General features: G+C 36.6%; 1 protein-coding gene across 1 annotated transcript in view; it reads left to right on the plus strand.

The window, feature by feature from the left end:
* Positions 1-229: 229 nt before the first annotated feature.
* LOC107544001 (uncharacterized) overlaps positions 230-15,373 on the plus strand; it is a 36,214-nt gene continuing 21,070 nt past the window's right edge. Inside the window, exons 1-5 of the mRNA XM_087813788.1 lie at positions 230-416; positions 785-880; positions 1,379-1,432; positions 1,810-1,982; positions 3,616-3,716. Of these exons, the coding sequence (XP_087669914.1) occupies positions 230-416; positions 785-880; positions 1,379-1,432; positions 1,810-1,982; positions 3,616-3,716 (611 nt within the window). The remainder of the gene's footprint in view (positions 417-784; positions 881-1,378; positions 1,433-1,809; positions 1,983-3,615; positions 3,717-15,373) is intronic.

Raw genomic sequence — 15,373 nt, forward strand, 5'->3', positions numbered from 1 at the left:
AACAAATGCAGAATATATTTTAAGAATGTATTTTACCACGAGACACTGGTTGAAACCTCTAAGGAATTTAGAACCAGAGCTTTATATTATTCTTCAACTGGAAAATGAGCACACTGCCGGCCCTCTGCCCCTCCCAGTTTTCCTGTGAGGGATCTCTCGAGTGCATGCAGCATTTATCTGTAAGCACACCTAGGGCAGAGCGCAGGCTCCGACACCAGCAGCTGCGAAGATGAGTAAGGAAAGAGTAACCTACACAGAACTGAACTTGGCCAAGTATGCAAAGACACAACGAATGAAACCTAAGCGCACCAAAAGCTCCGTGCCAGTGACTGAGCAGGAAATAACCTATGCAGAATTAAACCTTCACAATGCTCCTCAGGATCTGCAGAGGAATGACCTGCATGAGCACTGCAGAGGTAACATTCAATAGACACACAGTGTCACCGTTCTGGGTCGTGCGGCTGGGCTGCAGAGGTCGGGGGAAATGGTAGGAAATAAGCTCACAAAGTTTTCTTTTGTACAAATCAGAACTTGAAGTTGTAATACAGTATTTCAGATGAAAGCTCAGGGCTAATTTTATTCAGGCATTGATGTAAGGTATAGTCTTTCACCAACAACTCATGGAGCATTGTATTTACTGAAAATGCCACAGTGTATTGTGAGAGGAAGATTACAATGCAGGGTATGGGCTGGGGTCCAAGCTTATGTATATGATTCTCTGTGTGTAAGCTGTCGAAACAATTGTCTCTCTCCTTTCTCAGTGTTTCCTTTTCTCTCCCTGCAGATTCCCCATCACCTCCAGAAAAGGTCATTGCTGGGATCCTCGGAGTCATCTGCCTTGTCTTGATGTCCGCTGTGGTAACAATAGCTGTTACTCCCTGTAAGTAAATTTTAAAGATTATACAGACGTTTTCACCTTAATGATCATCAGTGCCTCTAAACATGTCATATTATTTTGGAATAGGACTTTCATTTTAAAGTATGCCTTTAGAATAAATGTGGAATGGTTATTCTGAACTTAACAAAGGCATAAATAACAGAATATTTTTAAAGAGTATTTTTACATGTAGTCATATATTCTGATTTCATAACTCAAAGACATGCTTTACGAGTCTGAAAGACCTTATAAAGAAATACAAATTCATATTGAGATTGCTTAACCAATATTGTAAGAGATGGTGAAGTTTGGTCCTTTAGACTTTTAAAATATTTTTTCCCTAAATCTTTATTACATTATTACTTTTTCTTCATAAATTCAATTTTATTACAGGTAACTTGCATCCTAGACAATACAACAACAAACTTCAAACTAAGAAACAAAAATTATTATGATTTATTTAGATTAATTATTTTTAAAGAATTACTTTCATTTCTATAGCTTCTGTAATACTGGAGAAGACCAATTCGACCCAAAAAGCAAGGATCCAAAGAGGTACACAATGATTTTCAAAGTTTTGATATTAGCAAAGTTTATATGTTGTCTCTATCTTAGGGCTTAAATTTCCTACTGCTATAATATAATGAGACACAGAGTATAATATAAAGAATTTTACTATTCTTTAAAAGTACTTTCATTCATTGACTTTTAGGACAAGGATAGAGTGGATATTTTTGTTTGTGTGTTTGCTTTACAGGGGCACATAAATTAGGGGATATCGGGCTGACCATTCTCTGTGTGTATGAGTGCATTTTGTTTTATATGTACCAGCCTGTGAGGATGTATGCATATATTATGTACCTATATGTTTATACCTATGCAAGTATGTAAGTTAATTTTCATTTTTAAAACTTAAAATTTCTATTGGATAATAATTCACAATCTTTCTTTAGCACATAATTGTGGTCGTTGTCCCCTGGAGTGGCTTACATATTCCAACAATTGCTATAACATTGGTACTGAACATAAAACATGGCGTGAGAGTCTGATGGCCTGTGCTTCCAAGAACTCTAGCTTGCTTCATATAGATGATAAAGAAGAAAGGGTAAGGTGCTAAACATTTCATATACTTTATTAAGGCTTGTTCCAGTCAATAATATATTTGTAGAATTCATATTTTTGTACATACTTGTAGTCATTTTAAGTCTGTATAATATTCCAGTGTTTGACTTTATATTTTATATTTTTATGCCACTAATGCACATCTGCTAATTTTCAATCTTGCTTTTCATAGAAAACTGTACTTCTTAAATGGTTGGTTTCCAAAATAAACTTTGCTATTTAATTTTACTTTATATCAAGGACACTAATCATATAATTGAGCACATTGACGACAAGGGCACCAGAACCACAGAATTGCAAATCAGACTACAAAACAGAATCTGCAGCCCTCCGCAGCCCTGCTCCTGCATAATCCCTCATCACTTACCCACTCTGCTGACTTTTAATATTATACAGCGTCTTGGCTTGTCTTTGAACCTCACATCAATGAAATCATACAGTAATACGTTTTCTTCCTGTCTCTTTTGGCTCCCATATGATATTGTTGCATTTCATCTATATAGTATTTGTCTGCAGTTTGTTATTTTCACTGCTGAGCTAGATGAATGTGACCTTTTAAAATCCATTCTGTCTGATGTCTTTCATTGGGGATGAGTGTCATGGCCTCAGGGGTAAAGAGCCTTGTTGGGTCCATTACTTTTAGTCAGAGGATCTCTTTTGCTGGTCCCACCTCCGACAGCCCCACCCCGATTCCTTTGGTGGCTTCGTCAGCAGGTGTCCTGAGGGATCACCCTCGGAGGCTTGCCTGGTGGTGCTGGGCAGGATCCCCTCCCCAGAGCCTGGGGGGAACGGCTCCTTCAGCCGCCTCCTATTGCTAGGCTGGGTGTTGGGACGCATCAGGCCTAGGCCACTTTCTTCTGCTGGGTGAAGATACGAGGTACCCTGTCATTCTGCTGTCCCCTAATGCGGGCCCCAAAGCATTTCCCCTTTCTCTTTCCGCCTTTCAGAGCTCTCCTTCACTTGTATCGTCCACTAGTTCTGGAATTTATAGTTGTAATCAGCAGGGAGATGAGTCTCTGACACCTGGACCACTGGATTCCACCAACACAGAGACAGATCAATTTGGGGCTTATCTGGTTAAAGAATGGTATGGGACACAGAAAACCAAATTTTTGGTTTTCATGTCATTTATTTTCTTAATTACAATCCTCCCCCTTTTTCAAAAACAAAAACCAAAAAACCAAAAACCTGGTATCTGAGAAACAGTAGAAAAGTACATTGATTTAGTCATGCTATCAAATACTTTAAATAAGTATTTGGAAACTTATTTAAAGTTTTGTTAGTTTTGTCAACATGCGTAACTACTAAAGTACATGAATCAGAATTTTCCTTATTAAACTAAGAAGAAGAATGAAAACATTAAAGAAATGTTGAAACATTTAATGAAAACATTAAATCAAATGTACAAACATTGCTTCAAGTCTGAGAATATAAAAATGATTTGAATATATCTTTTATAAAAGTCTTGAATATACCCTTAGTGTTAGATTAGGATCCAACACTCTCATTTTCTTCTCAAAGTGAAGGATTTTATGAAAGAATACACTATTTGCATTTACAAATAATACAAAATTTCATGATGATTATTTAAATAAAAATTGTTTATTTTGCCGTAGAAATTTCTGAGTTCCATGTCACCTCCATCATGGGTTGGAGCTTTACGTAAAAGCAGGGATCATCCTTGGATATGGATAAATGGTTCAACTTTCAAACTGAAGTAAGTTGTTTTTAAAATGCTTTATAAAAGAAAAATACAAAAAGAAAAATTCAGAAGAGTATTATTAATTCTTTTGCTCAAGCTGATTTACATACATGAAGAATGATATTCAAAGTTAGTGAAACATTGATACAAATATTAAAGAATGGCTGCCCAGCTTTCCTAATAACCAACTCATACTGATATTATGTGAAAAATATCAGTATCCATTTTCAAAACATTCTCCTATTGCAGTTACATGGAAAATGCTATTTATTGTCTCATGGGTTGGCCCCATACACTATAGCAACAGAATTGTGTATTTTTCTCCATTACAGTGAAGCACATTTATCAGCTGGTAAAGGTGACTGTGGTCTGATGCACCCATATGGCCTCTCATCGGAGAGCTGTGGATCTTCAAAACTATACATCTGCAAGCATAAGCTTTAGAGTTGGGGTTCTGTCGGGTGGCTTTATTTTCATTAAATGGAAATAATATTATGACCACGTAAATCTTCAAATGAATCATATTATTGTTCTAATAATGAAGTACTTTCCATAACAATTATTAGAAAATAATATACACATCCAAAAGAACAGATATCATTACTTTTAACGTCTGGTGTTTTTTGCTCTATGTTATGTTTGTGACATTCAACTTTTCTAAAAGACCACATGTTGTGTGAGTCAATTTACATGTAATATCAGGCATAGCTAGACCCACAGAGGGAGAAAGTAGGTTAGTGGCTGCCAAGGGTTGAAGGGAGGTGGGAATGAGAAACAACTGCCAGTTGGTTCACTGCTTCTTTTGAGGGCTGGATACTTCCTCAATTTTGTTAGTGATGATGGTTGTGAACTCTGTGAATTACTGGAAATCACTGATATATATACTCTAAATGGGTGAATTTTATGCTTTGTGAATTATACCTTAATGAAGCTGTTAATAAACATTTTGGGCTATGTTTGGGACTGCATAAGTAATGTATAAAGATCAGTCACTTTACAGGATTGATTCTCCCAATCAATATCATGCTTTATTCGTCCATGTATTAGGTTTCCTTTCATTTCTCTACTATATTTTAAATTTTTCTATATTGAAGTCTTAAATAAATATGAGCATTCTGTAGTCATAATTTTCTAAATGGCATACTTTCTTTAAAACTTTAGTGATTTTTGCTGCTTTAAACATAAAAACAATTGAGGTGAACTGTTGATTCTTTGTACTAATTCTATCATTTCAAATATATGTTTTTCTGTATAGTTTATATAAAGAGTTATTTTATTTCTTTTTCCCTGGTGCAATTATTTCCTTTTCTCGACTTATCTTCATAAGCTAGGGTTTTATTTCCAATGTTGAATACTAAGGACAGTAAAATTCTATATGTATCATTCTCTATTTTAGAGGAACATATTTAAATATTTCATCCTTAAGTATGAGATTTGTTTTAAAGTTTTTTTGTCATACAGTTCTCATATTAAAACAATTCCATAATATTGCAATTTTTCTAATAGATTTTTATAATCAATTGATGTTACATTTTTATGACTTTTGCATCAGTTGGAATGACATTTTCTCCACATAATGTCTATGAAGTAAACTACATTTATTTCTTTCAAATGGTAAACCAATCTTGCATTTCTGAAATAATGGTTATTTTGTATTGTCCTTTAAAATTCAGTGCATACACTACACTTAGATTAGTGGCTTTTCTTCATTCATGTTCACAGAGTTTAGAACGAGTGCCAGGTTGTTGCATTAAGGCTATGTGGAAAGCATTCCCCTTTTTCTTTTACCTGGAAGCCTTTGGATAAGAGTAGTGTTACAGTTTTAATGTGATTGTTGCTACTGATGCCATTGGAGTTTGAAGAATTCTTTTGTAGGAAAGTTTATAAAATGAACTTGATTCCTGTACTACCCACTAGATATACAGAGGTTTCCATTTGTTGTGCTGCATTTGCATAAATTTCTATTTAATATGACAATTAAAATGTATTCATAATACAGGGTGGGGCAAAAGGAGGTTTATAGTTGTCCATGTGGAAAATGATACAATAATTAATAAATAATAATACAAAAATAAGCTCTGTGTTTCAAGTACACACAACTGTAAACTTACTTTTGGTCCCCCCTGTATGGCTTTATTATCTGCTTAGTATCTGTAAATATGATAATGCTATTCCCATGTTTACTCTAGATAGAAAAGATTGTGTCTTCTCAGTTTTTTCAAAAGTTGCTTATCAACTTCATATTTTTCAATGAGAATCTCTTTGACCTGCTCATCCTCTCTACTGTAATTTTCTTCTTTTTCTTGATTTGGAATTTTTTGTCTATGTCCGTCTTCATTTGGATTTAATTTCCCATAATCCTAGCTTTTCCATTTTTAGTTTCTTGAGATGCATGCTTGGATGCCTCTTTTTTCAAACTTATTTTTTATCCTTGACACTACTACAGGTGTCCCGGCTTTCCTTACCTTGGCCCACCTCCACCCAGCCCTCCAGGCCCCTCTTCCCCACCCTCCCCAGGCAGTCCCCACACTATGGCCTGTGTCCTCAGGCTATGCATTTATGCATATGTGTCTTTTCATTAATCTCATCTTGTCCCCTCCCCTCAACTCTCCTCTGACTTCTGTCATTATGTTCCATGCATCCATGCCTTGGCACCCATTTTGTTAGTCATACTATTTTGTTGAAGACACAAATAAATGAAAAGGTATTCCATGCTCATGTATTGGAAGAATTAGTATTGTTAAATTGCCAATATGACCAAAAACCATCTATAGATTCAGTGCCGGCCCTATCAAGATTCCAATGGTAGAAAAAGCACTCCTACTTACACGCAACCACAAAAGACCTTGAGTAGTCAAAGAAATCTGAAGGGGGAAAACTAAGCAGGAGGTATCACACTGCCTGATGTCAAGCTTACTATAAAGCTATTGTCCTCAAATACTGTATGATCTCATAAGTGGTATCTAAAAACAACAACAACAAAACCAAACTCCTAGAAAAAAGAGATCAGACTTGTGGTTGCCAAAGGTGGTGGGTTGGGGGAGAGAAGTATTAAAGGAAGGTGGTCAAAAGCTACAAAGTTCAGCTATGAGATAAGTAAGCGCTAGGGATGTAATGTGCACGCGACTATAGCGAACACTGCTGTAGGTGATACAGCAGTTCCCCTCGTGTCTGCTGGGTGTCTGCTTCATTACAAGACCCCCAGTGGATGCCCGAAACACTGAGGAGTGCCGAATCCGGCATATACTATGTTTTTTCCTGTATGTACATACCTATGATAAAGTTTTACTTATAAATTAGGCACACTAAGAGATTAACAATAATGCCTAATAATAAAATGGAACAATTATAACAATACACTGTAATAAAAGTTTCGTGAATGTGGTCTCTCTCTCAGAATATCTTACTGTCCTCTACTCGCCTTCTTTTTTCTTGTGATGATGTGAGATGATAAAATGCCTACATGATAACATGAAAGGAGGTGAATGATGTAGGTACTGTGACACAGCACTAGGCTGCTGTTGGCCATCTGTCAGTGTGTCGGATGGAGGGTCATCTGTGTAGGATGATGCTGGATCATCAACTCATGATGATGTCAATGGTTGGATGTCAGGAGAAGACCATGTCAGTGGTTAGGGATCCACAATTGAAGAGTATTTTGCCAAATACTTTTCTGGTGTGTGTGTGTGTGTGTATGTGTGTGTGTGTGTGTGTGTGTTTGAATTTTCTTACTTTCTTGAGTATGCCAATACAATTATTTTGGTAATAAATTAATATATATAGCTACAAAAACATTTAGTGCTTTCTAAGAAAATGCTTCTGGATGTGTAAAGGATATGCAGAATCATTTACAGTTGACTCTATAATTTTCAAACTAGAAGTGTGGGAACATCAAGTGACCAAAGAAGAATGGAGTCTCTTTCATGATTTAGATAGTTTTGAGTTTACAAAGGTTCCAGTGACCATTTCAGCTCCTGCATGTTATGAAGCCTGAACTGACAGTTTAAAACTCACCTGATCCAGTCTCCTAAGTGTACAGATAAAGAATCCAATGGCCTTGCCAAACATGACAAAGCTGGTAAAAGACAGGCTGGATTACAAATCAGTTCTCAGAGGTGCTCCAGAAATGTCTGTTGAGTTAAATAAGGCACAGATGTCACACAGAACTCTAGTCATGTCTGAAAGTGGCCTTGGAAACAAAATCATTCCCATGATTGCAGCTTATCACTGATCACCCATTGCCCTTTATGCTTCTTTTCTCCTGAGACGTTTGGACTCGGGCCACTTTTCTTCCTGCTCTTCTGGGCTCACAGGCCTATATCAAAAGTCCCTGCTCTTGACTGAAGCTTATCATTAACCACAGGAGCTAACATCATCGATGTCTACAGTCACCAACATTTGCACATGGGGCAGCTTGTTTCTCTCTGTAGCTCATTTCTAACAGAGCAAGCACCTGCTCTATTCACCTGATCCATCTCTGATTCCAGAGCAAGTGTGGATTACTTCTGGGGCATCAGTGTCCCAAACAGTAATGACATTTCTCATCACATCACGAATATGTCATATATTGATACCATTGTATTTAGCTGATTATTAATAATAGAAAAGGAGGAAAGGAAAGGCCAGACCCAGACATTATAGGCATGTTCCCTGCAAAGCACTGGGGTAAGGGAACCGGGAAAGGGAAGCTATTGCATGCCCAGGAAAGTTGGGGGGACATAGGGAAGGTGTTTGCTGTCAGCCACACCCGGGAACAGAGGTCATTTGCCAGAATGGGTGTGGCCACTGCACGTCCACAAAGGTTTGGAATACTTAAGTCTGAATAAAGAAGTTCCCTGTCTTGTGCTTTAGGCTCTCTTGAGCCCTCTTGGCACACTTGGCTCTTGGCTCGTGCTTGGTTTCCTGGCCTCCTGTGCGGCCCCCAGCCACGCAGATCCCCACACACGATGGACTAATGGCTACAACTAGCCCGATGCCGTCGGTGCCTGGAGAGGGGACGCCGGGCACTGGCTTTGCTTCCAGCTTTACTGAAACCCCAGCTACACTTCTTCCACGACTGACTAAGGAACATGGGACTAGAAACACAGGGATTTACTTCTGTGCAAATAAAAACCCTTCACTCTCCCAGGCGAGTCTCAGAAAATTCCTTTCCTTGGGAATCACAAGAACTCCACCCCAGCAGCACCCAGTGGGGAAGGACACCCCGTTTTCTCCGATAAAAATATGATGTGCCAGATACTTCCCACACACATTTTTGGTGATTTATTTTATGTCTCAGCTAATGGCTACACAGAGCCATGCTGCTGGCGGGCAAGATCAGGTCACAAACCTGTTTTTGTTTTTTTTAGCCTTCACGTGAGGGTATGTTTTTATTGAGTTTTTGAGAGAGAAAGGAGAGGGAGAGAGAGACATCATCGTTGCCTCTCAGACGCACTGGAGCAGGGACTGAACCAGCTTCCCAGGCGTGTGCCCCGACCCGGGAACCACCCTGCAGCCTCTGGCCTACAGGACCACACTGCAACCAATGAGCCACCCGGCCCGGGCCCTGAGCCGCTTTACCAGGACAGCAGCTGGGACACGTTGCCAGTCCTCCCCAGTCTCCACGTCTGCCCTGGTGATGCAGAAGTTACCACATGGACGGGGGTAGAAATAGTCTCCAGGTCCCCGCACACCCGCCTCCCCTGTGGGGATCATCCCCCCACTGGGGCCAGATGAGGGCCCCCGGGGCCATAGGTGACCCCCGTCGGTCTAAGTTCCCCGACGCCTGCCCGGCCCTGCATTGTCGCCACGCACCCACCTGGAGCTGTCGCTGCCCAGAGCCTTTGGAAGAACATTACTGGGAGCTGCTGTGCCTTTCTCTTCAGCTCTCCAGTGTGTCGCTGCAAAGTGGGAATCCTTGGTGACCGGATGGGGAACTTGAACGCTGCATCCCATCGGGTGATCTTATGCATAAGTTTTGCAAAATGAGGGTTATTGAGCTCAAGCCCTGCTCTGCCGCACAGCCTGTCTGAGCCCGGGGCCGCGATGTGGTTAACAGGCGGGCAGCATACACAGGGCGGATTCGCTGTGCCTTCTTCATTGTCGTTTTAGTTTCCCTAATTGAGAGGATGGATGTAGCTGAACCTGTTGCAATCATGTCACAATATATGTAAATCAAACCATCACACTGTAAAGTTTCGTTCTTTCAATGCTTATGTGTCATTTAACTTGTCCTTTAAAGTCTAATTTTTCTGCCCTTCCCATTTTTTTAATAAGGGAAACATTTTTTTAATTGCCTTTGTTTCTCCCCTACATAGCTAGAACTGGGCTTTTGCCATTTACAGCACATAATTCTATTAAAATACAAATAGTCATGACTGAAACATGAATCAACCAAAAATATAATTAGTAGTTATAAATAATTTATTCTCTGCCTTGGTGATATAGTTCAATATTATTTAATGTCCTATGCTCACAGAGACATTATTCTTGCCGAGGGAAGTCTAAATAACATTAAAGAATCATAAAATGAAAGAAGAAATTTTAAGAACAAGGGCAGAGAAATTGAGAAGCTATGTTTGGGAATTAGTGGCGGCTGTGACAGTTATCATGACGTGAGAATGTAGTAATTCTTCAGGCTGTTGGCGATAAGTATCATTAAATACCTGTTGCTAATGGGACTATGATTTTAGAATTTTCCCCATTATGGTAGAAAAGCCATAATGAGAGTATGAGGACAAGAGGTGTGTAATGCCAGGATTGAGTAACCCTGCTAAGAGTAGAATTTAAACATCTGAGATACTCCTTAACAAGGCCTGAGTTTGCAGAGTTTGTGATTAAGATGGAAGTGATCGAGCAGCATGGATGGTCAAGTCTTTTGTCCCCTGATACCTTCTAGAATAATAAAACAACTTCTCAGAGCATCTGCCCATGGATAAACTAAAGGACACACTGCCAGCCCAAAGCATCCTACATGCTGGAGGTGTTTGATGAGATAAAGCATCTTCAAAATAGCCCAAGTGTAAGAATTTCCTGTGCAAACTTTAAGTGACACATTAATGAGAAATCTGCTTTTTCCACTCATGCTTCAGTCTCAGTCTTCACTGAGGGCGGTCTGTGAAGACCACAGACATTGTTGACAAGGGTGACCTTGTCTCCCACTAAGGGATGCAGGCTTTCTGGCCTGCAGAAGGTGTGTCTTGATTCTCCTGCGTCTCTATTAGCCCATCTCATGTAGTGGGAGCTTACAAATGCTAGGTGTGATGCAAGTGAGGTCAATTGATATACAATCAAATCAAAGTTTAAGTAATTCAGGGTGAAAACAGAAAGCAAGAAAAAATATGAAATATGTTGGAAGATATCTTAAACTATTCAAATTCACACACATGCATACACACATACATAACTGAGTGTGTCAATCAAAGCAATTTAAAGTAAAATCCTGTAAAAATCAGGACAAGGAAGAGTTAGTTTTTTTATTTTATAATCGTTATAGGTATATATAATTTAGCCCAGCCTTTAAAATTAAATTCTTTAAATGAATTCTTTAAATTATGAAAGTCAAACATAATACCTTATACACTTACTCATATTAAATAAAAGCAGTTAGCTTTTCATAAAAATTAGGATGAAGGAGCTCCCATAAAATGTGAATTTAAGCTTAATTATAAGCAATCAAAAGACTTTTTAAAAAATGGACAAACATTGCAAGAAACGCTACCACTGTAGTAAAGACACTCTTGGTCAATGAATTATGTTACAGCATTTAACTGATGTGAATCAGAAACAACATGGAGCCTGGCCGCAGTTGAGCGTCGACCTAGGATCCAGGCGATCGGGGTTCGATTCCCAGTCAGGGCACATGCCCGGGTTGCGGGCTCAATCAATGACTCTCTCATCATTGATTCTCTCTCTCTCCCTCTCCTTCCCTCTCTCTGAAATCAATAAAGATATATTTAAAATAAAAAAAAGAAATAACATGGAAATTGTGTTAAGGAAATAATTAGCATAACTAACATTATTGAAAGCTTATAAAAGCAAGATTAAATATTAAATGTTTTACATTCATTACATCTGCATATTTTTATTCCCACTTTATATTAGTAAACTAACTTGCTAGGCACTAAGTAGCTGTGTAAACATCATGCATTGTAAACCTCAAAGCCAGAATTAATTCTAGAACTCACCACAGAGCCCATTGATTGAATTATTAAATTACATTATTTGATTCAATACTATTGCTTACACAACTAAAGGCTCCCTTGCTGACTTTGACAGCCATGGGACTTTTTTGGAAGTTTGAAGCATCAGTGTTCTAACGTAAGTGATTTATACATTTATTTATTTTTTTATGGTTTTATATCTTTGCCATTAACTCAATTGCCAATTTCTTGTGTTACATAAGTACTTTAAAAGTTTCATTGTTGTTTGGTGTGAATATTGTTTATGTTTTGAATAAGTTTGGTGTGACTGTAAGATTTATTAACACCTGAAACATTTTTTAATTGTAATAATTTGTCATAACTCCACAATCATTCAAAATAAAAGATCATTTGATAACAACTCAGCTCCTTTAATTAATAGATATATGTCATTACATAAAATTAATTTAGTTCAGAAAATCACTATATATGCCAACACAACTAATGCCCCATCTTTAGAGCACTCAATCTTTAATCATTACTGGATTTCAAATTTATCAAAAATATTGTGAGTCTCCTTTTCTCTAATATACCATTTTCATTTTTAATACAAACATTCTCATAATGTGAAAATATTTCCAAAAAACCTGTTTTTAAATTAATGAGCATGTTATTATTTATGATATTCTTTATTCCTCACTGATTTATTGCTTAAACAAGTAATATATTGTCAAATGTAGAATATCTGATAAATTGCATATACTATGAAACACTTGTTTAAAGAGCTAAGAAATTTAAAACCAGAACTTTAGATTTTTCAACTCGGAAATGTGCTCTCCAGCCAGCCCGGTTTTACTGTACTAGGGATCTCGTTATTGCATATGTCATTTATTCCTAAGGGCTTGGAGTCCAAGTTTATGTATATGATTCTCTGTTTGTAAACTGTCTAAACAATTTTCTCTCTACTTTCTAAGTGTTTCCTTTTGTCTTCCTGCAAATTCCCCATCACCTCCAGAGAAGCTCATTGCTGGGATTCTAGGAGTCATCTGCCTTGTCTTGATGTCCACTGTTGGTGACCATACTGGTTATTCCCTGTAAGTAAATTTTTGTAAGGCTATACAGAACTTTTCACTTTCATGTCCATCAGTGCCTCTGAACATGTCATAATGTTATTATTAGAATAGGAACAGACTGACAAATCTGAGGGAAGGTGGGGTGGGGAGGAGTGGGTGGGGAGAGATTAACCAAAGAACTTATATGCGTATGTGCATAACCCATGGACAGAGACAATAGTGTGGAGAAGGTGGGGGGGACATGTTTGGGGTGGAGGGGATCATTGAGGAGGAAAGGGGGGTCATCTGTAATACTTTCAACAGTAAAGATAAATTTTTTTAAATGGAGGAAAAAACCCCTCTGATTTTAAAGTATACATTTAGACTAAGTGCAAAATGGTTACTCTGAATTTGTCCAAGCTATAAATATCAAAACAATTTTAGAGAGTAGTTTATAAATATATATACATATATATGTCCACATATATCCATATATTATTCTGATTTAATAACTCAAGGCATGCTTTAGGGCACCTTATTGAGAAATACAAATTAATTCTTGAGATTGGTTAGTCCAAATACTGTGAGAGATGGTGAAGTTTAGTTATCTAGGCTATTGGAATATTTTTCCCCAAAATTATCATTGCTTCATTAATATTCATTGGTAATTCAATTTTATTCCAGATTATTCTAATCTTAGACAATACAACCTATTTCAAAGTAAGAAAAAAAATATTATGATGTATTTACATCAACATTAATTTTTTAATAAGAATTACTATTTTTCCTAACTAATGTAATGCTAGAGCAGAATAATTCTTCCTTGATAACAGGGATCAGAAAGGTACATAATTATGTTCTAACTTCTGATATTAAAAGAGTTCATACTTTGTCTTAACATAGGGGAGTCAAAATAATAGTGATTTTGGGGTGGGGACATAAATTATAACACCAGGCAAAACATGTTCATAAATAATGATTATGCAAGAGTGTTTTCTTATGCATCACCATACCCATTGCTGCTGATGGGCTCAAAGAAAGTTTTGGTATTCTAAAAAAGTGGTTTTGTTCATTGACATTCAGGACATGTAGAGAGTGGATATTTTTGCTTGTGTGTTTGCTTAATATGAGCTCATAAATTAGGGAATAAGAGACTAACCCTTCTCTGTGGGTGTGTGAGTGTGTTTTCTTTCATATGGACCAGTCTGTGAGGGCATGTACATATGTTAAGCATAAATGTGTCTATACCTATGCAAATATCTGAATTACTTTTTTTAATTAAAAAATTTTTTAATAATAATTCATAATCTTTCTTCAGCATATCATTGTGGTAGTTGTCCAATGGAGTAGCTTACATATTCCAACAATTGCTATTATGTTAGTACTGAAAGAAAAACATGGAATGAGAGTTTGACCACCTGTGCTTCTAAGAACTCTAACCAGCTTTACACAGATAATAAAGAAGAAATGGTAAGAGATTAAATGCTTCCAACATTTTATTTAAAAGGTTATTTTAGTCTATATTTATAGAATTCACTCATGTTTTTGTATATACTTGTAGTTTATTTATTTTAAAGGCTGTAAATATTCCATTATTTGACTGCAATATTTTATTTATATTTTATGCCATTAGTTCACATTTAATAATTTTCAATTCTTGCTCTCCATAGACAACCAAGCTTCTATAAATGCTTTTTTTCTAAAACAAACTTTGCTGCTTAATTTTACTATACATCAAGGAAACTAAGATATTGTTATTGTGCAGATTAATTACAAACTTGAAAGATCAATATAATTAAAAGTCATGAAATAGAAGTTGCCAGTCCACATAGCTCCTTTCCTGTGTACTCTCTCATAACGTCTCCTCCCTCCTCACTTAACCACTATTCTGACTTTCTATTTAATAAATTATCTTTGCCTAATTTTGAACTTTATATAATGGGAATCATTCATTATGCATTTTATGTGTATCCTTTAACTCTCACATGATATTTTTGCAATCTACCCCTATTATAGCATTTATCTGTAATTTGTTACTTTTCACTGCTATATTGTATGTTCATGACATTTTTAATCTATTCTATGCAGAATACAGTTGTCTTTTAATGTGTGGGTATTATGAATAATGATTTTATAAAAATCCTTTTGTCTGTCTTTCATCCTAATATTATATTGTATTTCAAGCAATTTATATTATATATAAATGTTACATATATTATATTCATATACTGTAAATATTATATTTATAATTATATAATAATTATTATAATTATGATAATATAATATAATAATATAAATCTAATTATTATAAATAGTATATTATTATAATTGTATATGTAGAAAGTTATACTTTATTGTCCTCTATGCATCAGAATGAAATTGCAGGGTCATAAATATATGTATATGCCAAATTTATTAGATTATCCCAGCATTTTCTTGTTTATTATGTAAATGCACATTTTATTGTATAGTTCCATGATCAAAAACTTAGTACTGTCAG

Source organism: Miniopterus natalensis, chromosome 2 (genome assembly GCF_054644295.1).
Source record: "Miniopterus natalensis isolate mMinNat1 chromosome 2, mMinNat1.hap1, whole genome shotgun sequence".
NCBI lineage: Eukaryota > Metazoa > Chordata > Mammalia > Chiroptera > Miniopteridae > Miniopterus > Miniopterus natalensis.